The sequence below is a fragment of the Protopterus annectens genome, chromosome 1.part2 (assembly GCF_019279795.1).
Source record: "Protopterus annectens isolate FY-2018-M chromosome 1.part2, PAN1.0, whole genome shotgun sequence".
Lineage (NCBI taxonomy): Eukaryota > Metazoa > Chordata > Ceratodontiformes > Protopteridae > Protopterus > Protopterus annectens.
Genome location: NC_056727.1, coordinates 595,736,432 through 595,754,728, shown reverse-complemented (window position 1 = coordinate 595,754,728; position 18,297 = coordinate 595,736,432). Strand labels below are relative to the sequence as shown.

At 44.8% G+C, this 18,297-nt stretch overlaps 1 protein-coding gene across 2 annotated transcripts in view; it reads right to left on the bottom strand.

The window, feature by feature from the left end:
• Positions 1-18,297, bottom strand: part of BROX (BRO1 domain and CAAX motif containing) — a 1,162,070-nt gene that overhangs the window by 66,309 nt on the left and 1,077,464 nt on the right. For both annotated transcript variants that reach the window (XM_044057891.1, XM_044057898.1), the window contains exon 12: positions 17,711-17,870. In XM_044057891.1, the coding sequence (XP_043913826.1) occupies positions 17,711-17,870 (160 nt within the window). The remainder of the gene's footprint in view (positions 1-17,710; positions 17,871-18,297) is intronic.

Below are 18,297 nucleotides of genomic sequence, written 5' to 3'. Positions count from 1 at the left end.
TGTCTTCATAGTCAGATGCATCAGATTCAGACAAAACTACAGGGGACAGATCTCTTTTTCTTTTTGAGGGTGTAGCTTGGCCTCCCCTGATCAGCATGTATAAGGTCTTCCACCATTTTAAGCATTTGAGTGTGAGGCAAGGTGGCAGGCGCCTGAGCATGGGCCGTTGGTTTCTTGGGTGTGGTTCAAACCCTGGGCCTAAGAAACTCAGTCGTTTTGGAAAGAACGGTAGTTGTAAAAGAAGACGTCTGTTTGTGCTGAGATTCGGTAGTGCGAAGGACATCCTCGGAAGCCGGTGCCTGCTCAGCAGCTCTGGACCCATCCAAGGTAGAGACGAGTGCAGGATCTTTAGTCGAAGAAGTGTTTTGCAGCATACCCGGACACCGAAAGGGTCTCGGCAGTGGCATGCAAATCAACTGAAGCAGGTATCAGGAGCTGGGAAAGCGCCTCACTGAGTAATGGAGGACTAATGACTAGCTTAACGTAAGCATCGTTGGAAGGTTTGGATCTGTGCGGTCTGTCTCTGTCTTTACCTTTACATTTTTTTGGAAGATCTGCTGTCGGATGGCTTACCGAAGCCATATCAGAATTAGAAGACTGTAAACAGAAATATCTGGCTACAATACAGGCCTGATGATGAATAGTTCTGGTGTTAAACAAAGCACAGAAGTGACAATGGGGGACATCGTGGTCTGGGCCTAAACAAGTGACGCAGTAAGAGTGGAAATCCCAGTGTGGTATTTGCTTTCCACAGGTGAGACAATTGTTAATTTTTCTGACATCGGTTAGTGCAAGAAAAAAGGGGTACTTAGCTTTAGAAGACTTCAACTTCAAATCTGAGACAAAAACTCAGGTAGCAGCTGACCGGCACTCATATGAACTGCTTCTGCTTCGGGCTTCATGGCAAGAAAGACTGATGTAATGGCGTCGGCTGCCTTTCTTTACACTACTGATGACCTGACATCAGTCCTCAAGTAACAGCAACCGACGCAGAAATACTAAGTCTCTGGTATTTGGGCTGGCCGAAGGCTACCCTGGCAGGGTAATCCAAATGTGATGACTGCAACAGTGAAACTTGAAGAACATCCTTGAATACACTCAGAATCCTTTGTGGTCTTGTGGGACCTTTTAGATGACTCGATTATTTAGAAGCTTTTTCATCTAAAAAATGGGTTCTTTTCTTTGTGATGGTGGAACACCAGGAAATTTTCTAGAATGTAATGGAGGGGAATGAAAATGAATAAGGTAGCCTTTGGAAATCATTCTCAACACCAACTCATCTTAAGCGATGGACATGGTGATGGATGCTGCCTACATAATCATGGAATCTACTGCTGGGCCATAGGTCAAGTATGCCCAGTCTTTCAGAATTTATCAGGTTTCATTGGGATAGCCTCAACTGTGTCAAGTTCCTTCCATGCCCAGGATGAGATCAAATTAATCATCTAATCAGCAGAAGGAATCAACCAAGAAGTAGATGGGCCACAGCCAAAAACCTTGAGAAAGACTAATTTCTCAGGAGGAGGAGTTTGGGAAGACCAACTGCCTTTCTGTCTAAGAAGTTTGAGGATCTCTCTGAACAAGACATCCTCAAGGGGGGGATCTGGGGGAAACTTCTTCCTCACTGAAATCAGTGTCATTCCTCCAGAAAATCCAAGTGTCTCATCTTACACTTTTGTTTCATATGAACCTCCACTGCAGGTTGCTCAGGGAAGGACTAAGAAACATACAAGGTTTCTCTAAGGAGAGTAGATTCAAGGCTCTCTAGAATTGGCTGTCTGCGTGACTAGGAGAGAAGACTGCAGACCCTTGGAAATCCTATGGGGCTTGATTAGATCTTTCTCTGAAAGAGCAGACCTTACTCTACATTGTGAATGCATAGCCTGAAACAAATCTGGGGAGTCTTCACAGCTGCAACTCTCAGAGGAGGCTCAGTACTGGACACCATTTGGCTCTGGTCTGAGGCAGTTGCCAGAACTGAGCTAATGCTGAGGCCCCTAAGGGGAGAAAAGGATCCAAAGACATCTGATCCCAACCTGTCAGAATCAGCACTGATGTTATGGTTTTGGGACTCTGACTGCTTCAGGGCTGATTCAAAGAAAATAAAGTTGTGCAAAATCTTACCATAACAGTAGACGTCCTTCTCTTCACTGCTGAAGTATTCCTTACAATAGGGATCCCCTACTAAGGGCAGTCCAACATCCTGCCAGTATACCAATGTCTTTTGGTTGTACAGAATATGCCCCAGAAGGAATGACAGTCCAAGGATATAAGTATATAACAAGCACATCTAGAAGGGAAAAGGACCAGGGGGAGGAGGGAGGGAGGGAGTGAATACTACAACAGGGATGAGAAGGACACCTACTGTTATGGTAAGATTTTACACAACTGCACCATGTCCTTCCATATCACTGTTGCAGTATTCTTTACAATAGGGAGAGTGCAAAACATCAGGAAGAAGACTGGGAGGAGGAAGCAGAGCCCTCCAGGAAGTCATGGAGAATGGCCCTGGCAAATCCAGCTCTGGCCCCAGAAATCCCATCCAACTTATAGTGAATAGTAAAAGTGTGCAGAGAAGTTCAAGTTGTTGCCTCAATAATAGAGCTAGTATCCAAACCCTTGAAAAAAAAAACACCTGAAGAGGCCACAGCCATAGAGGGAATGAGCCTTAACAGAGGAAGGAAGGCTCTACGCATAAAAAGAATAGCAAAAAGAAATGGCTTTTGATATCCAAGAAGAAATGGTTTGCTTGGAAACAGACAAACCTAAAGACCTAGGATGAAAAGAATCAAAAAGCTGCTCAGACTTTCAAAAAGATTTAGTCTTAACCAAATAATATCTGAGTTGTTTATGCAAAACCAATGTGCGCAAAACCTTCTCACTAGCAGACTATGGAGAAGGGGAAAAAAGTGAGGAAATGAGTAGACTGATTAAGAGGCAACTCATTAACCACCTTAGGCATAAAAGAAGGCTTAGTACGAAGGGACACTCTGTACTTACAGAAAACTAAAAATGGATGGACAGCCATAAGAGCTTGCAGCTCAGACACCCATTTGGCAGAAGTAAGGGCCTAAAGAAGAACAGACTTCCAAGAGCTATGCTTTAAGGAAGTTGAAGCAGCAGGCTCAAAAGCAGCCTGAGTCAATTTTCCTAAAACAAAATTTAGGTCCTAGGAAGGACGGACAGGCTTCCTGGGAGGCCTAATGTGAAGACTGTCTTTAAGAAACTGTTTGGCCTCAAAACTAGAGGTTAAAGGGGAGTCAAAGGCAGACAAGCAGAGACAGCCAAAAGCAAGGCCTTAACAGAAGAATATGCCAACCCAGCAGTGAGCAATTTACATAAATAAGAGAGAACCAAAGGAACAGCCACATTAGGTGGATCCACGTTACAAGAAAGACACCAAACAGAAAATCTCTTCCATTTGGATAAGTAAGATTTCCTTGTAGGGGGTTTCCTGGCCTCCTGCAAGACCCAAATTACATCCTCAGAAAAAAGGTGTCTGAAGGGGACCAAAATGCTATCACCCACAATGTCAGCTGAAGAGTGGACAGTTGGGGATGAATGAGGCAACCCTTATCTTGTGTGAGTAGGTCCACCCTGTGAGGTAACTTGTGATGACTGCCCTTGGCAAGATGTGGAAGAAGTGGGAACCAATGCTGTCTATGCCAAAAGGGAGTCACCAGCAAGATTTTGGGAGCATCATATTTTATCTTGAACAGGACTTTTGGAAAGAGAGGAAGGGGAAGGAAGGCATAAAGAAACATCCCCTTCCAAGAAAAAGAGAGGGCATCCACCTTCCAGGCCAGAGAGCATGGGACTCTGTTACAAAATAGGGGAAGTTGTCTGTTCATAGGGGAGGCAAACAGATCTACTTGAGGAGTATATAACTGGTGGAAAATGTCCAGAAACACATCCCTGTGAAGCATCCACTCATGGAACAGTGTTATGGACCTGCTCACAGAATCTGCTACTATATTCTGATCTGAGAAAATGTAAACTGCCTGAAGGGTCACCTGAAACTGGGTAGCAAGCTCCCAAACCTGAACAACTAACCTGCATAGGAGATAGGACCTTGTATCCCCTTGCTTGTTGACATACCACATCACTGCGGTACTGTCTGTGAGAATCTTGAGGGGCCCCAGAAGAAAAGGAGAATGAAAAGCTTGAAGAGCCAGCAGAAGAACTACCATCTCTCTGACACTGATGTGGTCTTTCTTTTCTCAAAGCAACCAAAGGTCTTGTACCTCTGAGGAGTTGGAACTTCTACTTGAAGGGTCACCTGAAACTGGATAGCCAGCTCCCAAACCTGAAGAGCTAACTTGCATAGGAGATAAGACCTTGTCTCCACTTGGTTGTTGACATACCACATCACTGTGGTATTGTTTGTAAGAATCTTGAGGGGCCCTGGAAGAAAAAGAGAATGAAAAGCTTGAAGAGCCAGCAGAAAAGATCTCATCTCTTTGGCATTAATGCAGTTTTTCTTTTGTCAAAGCAACCAAAGGTCCTGTACCTTCAGAGGGCCAAAGGAGGCCCCCCCCCCATCCCACATCTGAGGCAACTATGAATTGTTCATGAGAGGGGGCTGGAGGTTAAAATGGAAGTCCTGGGTTGAGGGACAACTGATGAATCCACCACTGATGTTCCAGATAAGGCATGGAAGAAAAAGGACTAGAAAACCAAAAGGAAGAGAATGTTGAAGCAAAACTGATTTTATAAACCACTGAAGCTTTCTCATGTGGAGCTTGGCTAGAGGGAGCATAGGAATGGTGGAAGCCATGTAACTCAGAGCCCTCAGAAACTCTCTGTCTGTGACTGAAGCCAGAGGAAGAAGGGATTGAAAGAAGGAAATGAGAGTTAAGGCCTTGGGAGGAGCGAGGGGTGCCGGCACTGGAACAGTCTGTATCCTGCAAATCAGAAAAACCTGATCCTAAGGAGGAGTCAGGAATTACTTCTGGAAATTTACAGTAAACCCCAAGCTTTGCAAGACAGAAATGGTAAAGTGTATATGCTGAAGTAAGATTTCTTGAGAGGAGGCCTGAATAAGCAGGTCATCCAGGTAGGGAAAGACCTGTATCCCCCTTAGCCTGCAGAAAGCAATCACAGGTGTGAGGCATTTGGTGAAGACCCTTGCGGCAGCAGAGAGGCCAAATGGCAAAGCACAGAACTGAAAATGCCAGAAAGCTAAAGAGAAATGTAAAAATTTTCTGAAAGGGGGTGAATATGAATGTGAAGACAAGCATCCTTGAGATCCAGGAAAACTAGAAAAACCTGAGGAAGCAGCAGAGGAAAATAGAAGTTATGTACTTACCATAACGTTCCATGTGGAGTGTTCATCTCGCCTTTGTTCTTACACATGGGTTCGGAGCCGATCCTCGGCTCCGTCGCCTCTTGCAAGCTCTGCATCGAGAAGAAGCTCGAGACAATCTAATACCCACAATCCCCCTCTGCCTTTACCTCAGATCTAGTTTGCAAGCAAACCAATCTACATAACAGTACATTCATGCCATACATCTATACATACATAACAGCCACATATAAGTATATGTGTATACCAACTATGTACAGAGAATAAAGACAGTAGTAAAAATGCTTCTGGCCAGGCATCAAAGAACGTTCCTCCTAAGGGTGGGAGGGTGGGACTGTAAGAACAAAGGCGAGATGAACACTCCACATGGAACGTTATGGTAAGTACATAACTTCTATATGTGATAGTGTTCAATCTTTTGTTCTTACAGCGTCCCTAGCTCCTAAATCCTGAGGAACTCACGGGAGGACGTTCTTGAGCACAGTGGAACCAAAGGTTGCTCTGTCCCTAGAAACCTTATCTACTTTATAATGAGAAATAAATGTATGTGGCTTAGACCAGGTAGCAGCTGCACAAATAGCATCCAGAGGTAGGCGAGCTGCATGAGCCAAAGACGTAGATATTGATCTTGTGGAATGTCCCTTGGGTTTGTTTAGAAGGGGTTGATTTGCAGAATCGTATACATAGATTATACAATCAGATAACCACTTTGAAAGAGTTCTTTTGGTAACTGCAAGTCCTTTCCTGCTATCAGCAAAAGCCACAAAGAGTTGATCTGTTTTCCTGTGATCTTTTGTTCTATCCAAATAAAACCTTAGCTGTCTGTGAACATCCAATTTGTGCAACATATACTCCATTTTGTTGGAGTGGTTTTGAAGAAAGTGGGTAATTCAGTGGACTGATTAATGTTGTTAATAGAACACACTTTAGGGAGGAAGGATGAAAGAGAAACTCTGTCAGAGTGAAAGATTAGATAAGGGTGCTTGATGGAGAGCCTGAAGTTCAGACACTCGTCTAGCAGAAGTAATGGCTACCAGAAGAGAGTTTTCCAGGACAAAAATTTTAATGGGCAAGAAGAGGCAGGTTCAAAGGGGCAACATTAATTTAGATAGTAACAAGTTTAGACTCCAAGGTGACGTGGGAGATCTGACCGGAGGTCTAATATGAAAAACTCCTTTTAAGAAGGCTTTACAAAGTCTGTGAGCCATGATAGGAGCTCCACACTCTTCCACATGGAAATTGAAATGGCAGCCAATTGAACTCTTAGAGTAGCAGGAGAAGCACCCTGATGAAATAAGTCTGTCAAGAACTCTAAAATCTTATTCAAAGGAGCTGTAAAGGGATCAACGTGGTGTGTATTCCCAGAATACAAACCGTTTCCATTTGCTAGTATATGTTTTAGTAGTGGAAGCCTTATGCGAAGCCACTAATATATTCTGAACTGCTGGTGACAAGAGATCAGACCTGGCTAAGTTGGGAATTGGAGCAGCCAAGCTGCTAGATGGAGTGACAGGAGCGGGATGGGGAACCAGTGAGTCAACAGATCCGCTATGGGTCCAGAATCCAGGGTCCCGAATGCAGTGAGTTTTCAGGAGGAAACCAAATTTGTGAGGCCAGAATGGAGCAATGAGAATTATCGTCCTGTGAAGGTTCCTGGCTTTCTGGAGAAATTTCGGTATCAGAGGAAATGGAGGAAATGACAGGAGTCAAACCAGTGCATCCCTGGGGACTTCCCTGGAGGTAATAGGGCAAAGTAGCTCCTGCATTTGGCGTTCATTGGAGACGCAAACAGGTCGCAGGAAGGCTGGCCCCATGCGAAAAATCCTTTTCGCCACTGACTGTTCAGAGACCACTCGTGTGGTAGCAGAATTGCTCTGCTCAGTTTGTCGGCTATGACGTTGGATGACCCGGGATGTGCGTTGCTATTAGAAAGCGACCGTGGACTCTGCCCACTGCCAAATTCTCATGGCCTCTCTGCATAGTTGATAGGACCTGGTTCCCCTTGTTTGTTTATGTACCAGACTACCGACATGTTGTCCGTCTGAACTGCAATAGTCCCTAGAGGAAGAAGGGGAGCAAAGTGTTGCAACGCTAGAAACACTGCCCTCAACTCTAGTACATTGATGTGCAGATTGTACTCCAAGTTGGTCCATTCGCCTTGGACTGTCTGTCCCTGAAAGATGCCCCCACCCTATCAGGGAAGCGTCCGTGGTCACCCTCCCTGGAAAGGTTGCACGTTTGGAGCCACCAGTTTAGGTCTGTTTTGCAAGTCTTTGTTATGAGAATCTCGTGTGTTAGAGGTAGCTGTTGAATGACCATTGAGCAAACAGTAGCCATTGTAGAACTCTCATGTGCAGCCTTCCCAGGAATTGCAATAAGGGAGGCTGACATGAGGCCCAACACCTTAGAACTAGTTTTGCAGGAGATTTCCTTGACAAGAGCAGAAGGCGTATGTGAGTCTGCAGCGATACTATCCTTTCTGTGGGAAGCCTCAGAATTAATTGCCGTGTGTTTAACTCTGCTCCTATGAACAAGATATTTTGTGATGGCTGAAGTAAGGATTTTCAAATTTACGGAGATCCCTAGGTGAACACACAGTTGAAGAACATAGTCTCTGGCCTGCAGTAGTTGGCGGGTGGTGGCTGAAAGGAGCCAGTCGTCCAGATACGGAAACACCTGGAATCCTGGCGTCTCAAGTGAGACGCTACCACTGCCATGCATTTGGTGAAGACCCTGGGGCTGAGGTCAGACCAAAGGGCAGGGCTCGAAATTGAAAGTGACTGGCTCCCAGCCGGGCGCAAATGATCTCTGGATGCCCCGGCCATTTTGATGTGGTAGTATGCATCCTCTAGATCTATTGAGCACATCCACTCGTCCTTCTGTAGAAATGGAAGGATCGACTGAGCGTGACCATTGAACTTTTCTTTCTTGTATTGAGGTAACTCAGGTCTAGAATGGGCCTCCAGTCCCCTGTTTTCTTTGGAACTAAAAGAACCTTGAGTAAGTCCCGAATCCTTGCTGGTCCGCTGGGACTGGCTGGATGACTCTTTTGTCTAACAACTTTGAAATTTCTAAAGCTGCTGGCTCTACATCTGGGAGTCTTTTCTTTGGAATGGGATAAGATAGAAAGGGTATGGTGTAACCTCTGGTAACTACGCTTTTACCCAATTGTCTGTAGTTATATCTTGCCAGGCCTGAGGGTAAAAGGCTGACTGCCTCCAGAGCAGGACAGTCGGGCCTCCTCTCAGGAGTGCTGGAAAGATTTACCAGGAGTGTATCCCTGTCACCTTGATGTTGGACCCCTCTGCCGCCAGGCGTCTTCCACCTCTGCCCCTCCTCTGCCTCTAGAGGGGCATCACCCTGTGTGCCCGGAAAGACCCTTGATTTTGTTTCCGAAACCACATTTTCCCACCGCGTTGCCCTTTGGGGTACGGTCTGGTTGGGGTGGAAAACGGACTCCGACAGCAGACAGAGTCTTTCCCTCTTGTTCACACCGGGTAAGGGTCTCCTTTACCTTGGGGCCAAAAGAGTGGCACCGTCAAATGGGCGTTTGTAAAGGAAGACTTGAAGGCTTCCACAAAGGAGCATAGGCGCATCCAGGATTGTCTACGAAGAGCAATCGCTGAAGCTGCTGCCCTACTCGAACCTTCGGTGAGGAAATCAGCCTCATGGACGAGTTAACAATCGATGTTAGGGTATTAAGTTGCTGTCACTTTCTCTGAGACAGCTGCATCTGTAGAACCCTGGAGGGTATCTCCCAACTCTTTGACTAGATCCCTCTGCAGACGTGTAAAATGGGTCAAATAGTTCAGGGACCGCATGGAAAAAGCCGCTGAACTAAAAATGCGCTTCCCATATCTATCCATCGTCCTAGAATCTTTATTAGGCGGATGGACAGACGAAGAAGACTCCGACATCTCCTTTTGGCTGCAGCCACCACCATAGCGCCTACTGGAACTCCTTTAGTAAGGTAGGACTTATCCTGAGGTGCTGTGATGTACTTGTTCGGTTTCCTAGGAACAGGTTCCACTGTGTCAGGAGCCTCCCACGCCCTTCGAGCAATAAGTTCCATTAGTTCGTCAAGGGCGGAGTGACCCAGGAGGAGGAAGGGCGAGCACCAAATGCCTTCAGCAGAACTGACTCATCCTCAGAAGGGAAGGGACTGCCAGTCACCTCTCTGCTTCAGGATCTCCAAATGTCTGAAAAGAGACATCTTCTGAAGGTGACTTAGGGACCCTTCTGACTCATCTAAGTCAGTATCAGATGTTATGGATTCTTGTGGAGAATCCAAGTGTCTCCTCTTACACAGTCTCTTCCTAGGGACTTCCTCGTGGGGAGCATCCGAAGAAGCCTCGGAGGAAGAGGGCACCCTCCAGGGGTGGCTGAGACACTGGTGCCCGACGCTTGGATGTGGCCGTGGGTGCAGATGAAGACAAAGGCCCTTTATGGGGAGGAGAAACTGCTTCCACTGATGTGGTTGTCTGGGTAGACAACACCTTCCTCATCAGGTCCTCCCGGTCCCGCATCGAAGAATCTCCCGGCTCGAAGAAATGGGAAGAATCCCGACACGGGCACCGAAGGCATCGACGAATCGATCCGTGCCGAGGCCCGAGGGGAGAGTCGGAACCGACACGCCGGTTCGACTCTCGCCCCGAACCAAGAACAGACCGTCGGCTCCGAGACTCTGGTACGGTCCGACGGAGTCGAGGTGAGGGAACAGACCGAGAAAGGACGGTTCTGGACCCGAGGGCTCCACAATCAGCAGATCAGCCTCTTCCGGCTCAAGACTGAATCGGTCTCGGAGGAGGAATGGATGGAGATACAGGAAGGCCTTCAAGTTTCGACACCAGCTGGGTGGAAACCGAAATAAGTTTAGAGAGGGCCGAATGCTCCAGCAGCTTCTGCACCACACGATCCACATCGACATCGAAAGTTTAGAGGAGAAGGAACCAAGACGGAGCCGACCTCAATATGGCGGAGGGAGCTCCATCACCGGTTCCAAGACTCGAGGCTCAGGAACCGACACCAGTTGAACACTCGCCCCGGTCTGTGGAACCGGTGATCTAACCTTTGAAGAAGAGCTCGGAGCCGATGACTTGGGCTCGATTCCTTAGAGGACTTCGATGCCTGGTCAGAAGCATCCAAAGCCTCTTGGAAAGCTGGTTTCAACAGACCCTGTCCATTAGTTTCCTGCGCCTATCTGTCATGACCCTCCCACTGAAAGAGTGACAAATGGAGCAATCCTCTTGTAAGTGGAGAGGGCCAAGGCAGTAGACACAGGAACTATGGTTGTCAGTGACCGACATTTTTTGGCCACACTGACAACGCTTGAAACCAGACTTTGCCTTCACAGACATTGTAGGTAATAAACAAGTCTAGAAACAAAAACACAGTCAAATCCGGAAAAATAGTCACAATCAGGTAAATGTCACAATCAGGTAAATGTCAAATCCGGTTAGTCACAATCAGGTAAATTTGACTCAATATAGCAGTATATGGTAAGGGTAGGCCCGTACAAAAATACCGATAAAAGGGTTAACGGTACCAAAGAACTACGGAACCAGAACACAATCACACCAGGTAATACTAACAATATTAAGTTAAATAAAATTCTCAGTAAAATACAACAAAAAGTTATATCTTAGCTTAGAAAACCCTCGAGCTAGCTCCCAACGATGCGAATGCAGCAGCGGCAAACTAGATCTGGGGTAAAGGCAGAGGGGGATTGTGGGTATTAGATTGTCTCGAGCTTCTTCTCGATGCAGAGCTTGCAAGAGGCCGGCACGGAGCCGAGGATCGGCTCCGAACCCATGTGTAAGAACAAACGGCGAGATTGAACACTATCACATCAGAGGTTTGAATGAATAGCATCCAAAAGGTAGGGACCTTCAATAGGGTGTTTAGCTGAGAAAGATCCAGAATGGGTCTCCAGGTGCCTTCTTATCTGGGGACCAAGAATATTATGGAGTAAAACTCCTGCCCCCTCTGAGGAATTGGAATTTCTTGAATTTTTCCTTGAGCCAAAAGGCCCTGAAGCTCTATGGAAAAAAGGGCAGTTGTTCCTGAGGAGGCTAAGGAATACCCAAAAAGTGTGTGTGTGTGTGTGTGTGTGTGTGTGTGTGTGTGTGTGTGTGTGTGTGTGTGTGTGTCTGTGTGTGAGGGGGGGGGGATTTCCAAACCATATAATAACCGTGGTGAATTATGGAAAGCACTCAAGAGTCCTGGGTGACCTTTACCTAAATAGAAAGGGACAGGGGAAGAAGCAGAGAAAGAGGAATATGACTGAGAAGAAAAGGATAGTCAAACAGCACCTGGTTTGTCAGGAAAAGGAGGCTTCTGGGTAGGATTAGTTTGGGTAGCTTAGCAGTAGGAGCCCTTCTACCATGCTTTTTATCTTTGGGTGGTTGGCGTCACTCTCTATGAACAAAGGCAGGTTTAGTAGGATAATTCCTCTGAAACTTGGGCACAAGAGAAACAAAAACATGCTTCAACTCCTGTAAGGACTTGCCTTTTTCTTGGAGGGACTTAAAACAATTCCACAGAAGCAGCACCAAACAAATGCTTATTATCTAGAGGAGCATCTATCAGTTTAGCCTTGATATCATCAGGCAAATGCTGACATCTAAGCCAGGAATACCTCTTCAAAACAGATCCAAAAACAGCATCAGCTGCATCTTAATAGAATGACAAGATACTTGGGAAGACATCTGAAGCAAAGCAAGAGCAGAAGCCTTCCCATCAGAATCAGGGAGATCAGAAATAGCCTGACAAGCTTGAGAGAGAACATCCAAAACGTACCCAGTCATGTGCGTCTGACAGCTAACATCTCTAAAGGCCATCTCCATGGCTCTGCTATCCTTATCAGATAGCAGCTATTTAGTGGAAGGCAACAATCTGGAACGCTTATCAGAAGTCACAGACACCACACGCAGGGGTCAGCAGAGGGACATTTATAAAAAAAAGTTGCAGTCCTCAAGCACTTTATAAAACCTATCAGTTTTCTGGGAGCACTGGTTTGGTAGTCAGGAGTCTGGGAAGCAGTAGAAATGGCATTGAACAAGACTACAAGAACAGGAAAAACAGCAAAGGGCCTAGAAGACTCCATTTGTAGAAGTTCATAGTACCACTTCTGAACATGACACACCAGAGCACAGTCCCATTTGAAAAACTCCATCGTTCTGGAAACAGCATCACCAAAAGAAATCTCCTCAAAATGACAGTCAGGACTGGTAGACACTTCTTCCTCAGAACCATAGTCAAGTGGTAGAGGAATAAATCAGGGATTCTCTGTCAGAATCAGCATCCTCCTCCTCAGAAGAAGCCTGCTCCCTGGGTCTCTTAAGAGGGGCAGAAGAATGGGGGAAGCAGAAACACCCTGAGGAGGCTTGAGAGCCTTAAGGACATTAAACAAGCCTTGAGTGAAGTTTTGCCATTCACTCTGAGGATCTTTTGTAGCAGGTTGAACGTGTTTAGTTTTTTGCTTCTTTGTGAGTGGGACTTCAACCTTAAAAAATTATAGAGGCTCTGACCCCTGACAGCACTCAATAATGGTAGTCAGAACCTCTTCCCTTACTAAGATTTGAGGAACATCCCTAGGCCCTTCAGTAATAACCAGCTGCAGTTCCCCTTGTACATATGAAGTGGATGTCTGCAAAACTTCTATGGACATGTATGGCACTGGACCCACACCAGCCTCCAAAGTGGTTGCGGTTGTGGCAGAGGCATCCCAGAAAGAAACTGGATGTTCTACTGGGATTTTACCAGCCTCAATAGAGAGCCCCAGTGGAGGCAGTTCAGCAAAAGAATCAGACCGAACTTTCTTGGCCCTTGGGCCGGGAAGATCCTTTCATGGTATCCTTACCCTATAATCTAAGTCAATGGTTCACTAGATAAATCACGAAGGAAGAAATTTGACTCCACAACATCTTAGGGACAAAGGACTGACAAATCCCGCAAGATGTATGAAATGCCTAAACAGAACAAACAGTGCTTGTGGCGATCTTCATGGGGAATCTATTTCCTGCACTGGCATTTCCCCTTTCTGGATGGCATGAAAAGCAACAACCAGAAACAAGGCAAGATAGAAAAAAAACAAAAAACGGGGCACTTACCTGAAAGTGGTAGAAACCAGCAGAGAGATGAGCATTCAGACAAACGATTGAAAATGGCATTCGGACTGGGAACAAAAGTTCTGAGGATGGCATGACCAGATGTCACCTTTATGCCCTACGCGGTGCCTGGGGAGCACACCTGTGACATACGACATACCCTTTACAACCAAAAGGCTTTGGTATGCTGGCTGGATGTTCGGCTGCCCTTGGCAGGGGATCCCTATTGTAAAGAATAGTGCAACAGTGATATGGAAGAACATCTTACTGGGGTCAAAGAGATATATAGTCTAGACTCCTATGCAGATCTACCCTGTGCAAGAGACAGTTTCAATGGCTTCGATCCAACAGGTCTGATTTGAGAAGGAGCTGACAAGCAGTGATGGGGAGAACTGGTTCTACAGGATCCAACAGTGGTCAATGCCAGGAGTATCCCCAACTAGATCTAGCTCCGAAAAAAAAACATATCATCATCCTGTCCATGTCTGCTTTATTTAGGTTCTGAGAGAATCTCATTGAACTAAAGGATGAGGCTGAAGAGGGGGGGGGGGGGTCTAGATGAATACGGCAATCTGTCTTGTAGGATCGGAGATCTGAGTATGGGACAGACTGGCTCCAGAGTGGACTTAGGAAGAGTGAAGGATCCCAGAATTATCAGATCTGAAAAAAGTGTTGGCTCAGAAGGCCTGCTAAGCTTTAGCACTGAAGTCAATGCGGTAGTCAGCTCCAGAGACTGCTCTCTAAAAAATTTCAGTTTGTCTTTCTTAAACAATTTGCAAGTGTCTTACTCAGATGCTCTATGTTTGTCCTGTTTTTTGAAGACAAAGCATGGGAAGAAGATGAAGAAGAGGCCACTGATTCCCTGAAACAGAAGATATGTTTTCTCCAGAGAAAGGCTAGAGAGCACCCTTATGTATGTCTGTTTCACCTTTCTATCAGAGCCATTTGGACAAAAGCCTCACAAATAGAACATGAAACATCAAGGTGTGAGGTGCCAAGGTACTAGAGATATTTAACAGGTGCACCGGAAGTGGGGAGTTTATGTGTACACGACACACACTTTTTAAAACTAGACAGCTTGTTAGCCATAATGACTTAACAAACACAGCTCTAAGAATACTAGAGGAAAATAAATATATAATCAACAGACAGAGAAAATGAACTACCTAGCCTAAAACTAAGCTAACACTATACGATCCTATATTATACTAACTATACTACTGAGAAGCTGTTAAGAAAAGCTTTAATTTATATACATATACAAACATATATCTTCTTCTTCTTTCGGCTGCTCCCGTTAGGGGTTGCCACAGCAGATCAACTGTTTCCATTTCCTCCTGTCCTCTGCATCTTGCTCTGTCACACCAACCACCTGCATATCCTCTCTCACCACATCCATAAACCTTATCTTAGGCCTTCCTCTTTTCCTGTTACCTGGCAGCTTCATCCTTAGCATCTTTTTTCCAATATACTCTGCATTCCTCCTCAGCACAGGTCCAAACCAACGTAATCTTACCTCTCTGGCTTTGTCGCCAAACCTTCCAACCTGGGCTGACCCTCTAATATACTTATTCCTAATCCTGTCCATCCTTGTCACACCCCGTGCAAATCTTAACATCTTCAACTCTGCCACTTCAAGCTCTGACTCCTGCCTTTTTGTCAATGCCACTGTCTCCAACCCATACAACATAGCTGGTCTCACTACCCTCTTGTAGACCTTCCCTTTCACTCTCACTGGTACTCGTCTGTCACAAATTACTCCTGACACTCTTCTCCACCCACTCCATCCTACCTGTACTCTCTTCTTCACCTCTCTTCCACACTCACCATTACTCTGAACTGTTGATCCCAACTACTTAAACTCATTCACCTTCGCCACCTCTACTCCCTGCATCCTCACCATTCCTCTATCCTTCCTCTCATTCACACACATAAATTCTGTCTTAGTCCTGCTGACCTTCATTCCTCTCCTCTCTAGAGCATATCTCCACCTCTCCAGGTCTCCTCCACCTGTTCCCTACTCTCACTACAGATCACAATGTCATCTGCAAACATCATAGTCCATGGGGACTCCTGTCTGATCTCGTCTGTCAACCTGTCCATCACCATTGCAAATAAGAAAGGGCTCAGAGCTGATCCTTGATGTAATCCCACCTCCACCTTAAATGCATCCGTCACTCTCACCGCTGTCACACTACCCTCGTACATATCTTGTACCACTCTTACATACTTCTCTGACACTCCCAACTTCCTCATACAATACCACAACTCCTCTCTAGGCACCCTGTCATATGCTTTCTCTAAATCCACAAAGACACAATGCAACTCCTTCTGACCTTCTCTGTACTTATCCATCAACACTCTCAGAGCAAACATCGCATCTGTAGTGCTCTTTTCTGGCATGAAACCATACTGCTGATCACTAATCATCACCTCCCTTCTTAACCTAGCTTCCACTACTCTTTCCCATAACTTCATGCTGTCACTGATCAGTTTAATCCCTCTGTAGTTACTACAGCTCTGCACATCACCCTTATTCTTAAAAATCGGTACCAAAACACTTTTTCTCCATTCCTCAGGCATCCTCTCACTTTCCAAGATTTCATTAAACAATCTAGTTAAAAACTCCACTGCCACTTCACCTAAACACCTCCATGCTTCCACAGGTATGTCATCTGGACCAACAGCCTTTCCGTTCTTCATCCTCTTCATAGCTATCCTTACTTCCTCCTTGCTAATCCACTGCACTTCATGATTCACTATCTGCACATCATCCAACCTTCTCGCCCTTTCAGTCTCTTCATTCATCAACCCCTCAAAGTACTCTTTCCATCTGCTCAACACACTCTCCTTGCTTGTGAGTACGTTTCCCTCATTATCCTTTATCACCCTTACCTGCCCAACCACTGGGGATGCACAAACCAGTGCATTTCTTTGTGCCGGTCCCAAGCCCAGATAAATGGGGAGGGTTGCGTCAGGAAGGGCATCCGGCATAAAATTGTGCCACATCACACATGCAGCAAACTGTACATATACAAACATATATATATATATACATACATACACACAAATACACACACACACATAGCGAGAGACTACATAGGGAGGGAAAAAATAATTAGTGAAAGTGCTTATGTGAAGGGGATAAAATAAGGTAAATCCTAGAAGAAAAACACCACTACAGCTGAGCACCAAAGATCCAGCCAGCACAGAAAGTTGTGTGCATGGAGATTATGGGAAGGGGGGGGTGAGCCTGAGCACCAGATCCAAAGCATTGAAATGGCTGAAGCCAGATATGAAGTAGGATGTCAGACCCCATTTGTTAAGGAATGGATGGAAAAGACAACATCAGATCTAAATACTATACAGAGGAGTGGCAAGCTATGAGTTCTGAAAAACAAATTCCATGTATGCCATTTATTCATTTCTTTCTCTGTTTTTTAAATGAATGAATTATCTTTTCAAATGGATTTCAAAGGGCTAAAGACACTGCATAAACTCTCTATGGAAAAGGGCTTTAAATGTGTTTTGTGTGTGTGTGTGTGTGTGTGTGTGTGTGTGGGTTGTGTGGGTTGTGTGTGTTGTGTGTGTGTGTGTGTGTGTGTGTGTGTGTGTGTGTGTGTGTGTGTGTGTTACAGATACAGGCAAAGAGAGAGAGAGAATGACTACGAACATGATGTTAATGTCCCATGTACACAAAAAGGTATAAGTTACATTTACAGCTAAGCCACATGAATAAATGCTATATTGAAGGTAAAAGAAAAATAATGAAGCGCACTGAAACTGTTTTAGGTTCACACAGCTCAGTATTACGATGCTTCTAGTAAGTTATTTCACTAGTCTTAACAATGGTACTGCTATTATGTAAACTAATTAGTAGTTCACACATACAGTTCTATCATGCTTCGCTATGTCTCTTGTAACTCTGCCCTACAGATGCTGTAAAGATTCAGATGCATAAAACCCATCAATTTTTTTTTTTTCAGCACTGGTAATGAGTTTCTTGTTCCTGTAGTATCGGTCATTGATGCCAGCATTCACTGTCACACAGATCCTAACAACTGATATGGGAATATTCTGATCATTTACACAAGAAAGCACCATTTTTAAGGGTAAACTGAAAGTGATAATGGAGTTTTAGACAATGTTTATTCTGAACAAACAGCATGACATTAATTATGCATATCCTGAAAATAAATGCTGTCCTAAGTGTGTGTAGTTGTAACAGACTGACAAGCAAACTGGATAAAACACTCCTATCCCTGAAATAATTTGGAGTAAAAGTGAAATTTGTTACCTTTTCTTCCTTCAGCCCTCTGGAGATATCAAATGCAGCATATGTTTCTGGAGTCCACAGTGGACTCAAGGCTGGAAACTCAAACGGTATGGGTTCTACAAGGCCATAGTTAGCCTTTAGTTCTAACTGTGGTGCTTCAGGTGGCACTTTCTGAAAATAGCTACAAAAAAAAAAAAATAGCTTCAGTTATGTCATAAGAAACGTATTCTTTTTTACCAAAAAACTGTACTTTTACATGCATCGTACATCTTTCTAAATACATTTTCCATACCAAAATAGAAATAAAAAATAATACAAAGTGCTGCAACAACATGCTGCAAATGCGTGAATTTACTTTGCTGCTTTAGCATTCTCATATCCTTTCTACTTTAATAAACTGATATAAAACTTTATGAAATTTACAGATAATAATAACTTCTGCATGGCATAAAACAAGGATATACGAAGACATGAGCTTGTAATCAATGTATCATACACTGCACAGAGTATCATGAACTACAGAAAATTCTGAATGCAAAAGGTTAGGCTTTTAGAAGTGAACTACATGGTTGCTAACCTTCAGGTTGATACGGAATGAGTTACTTATT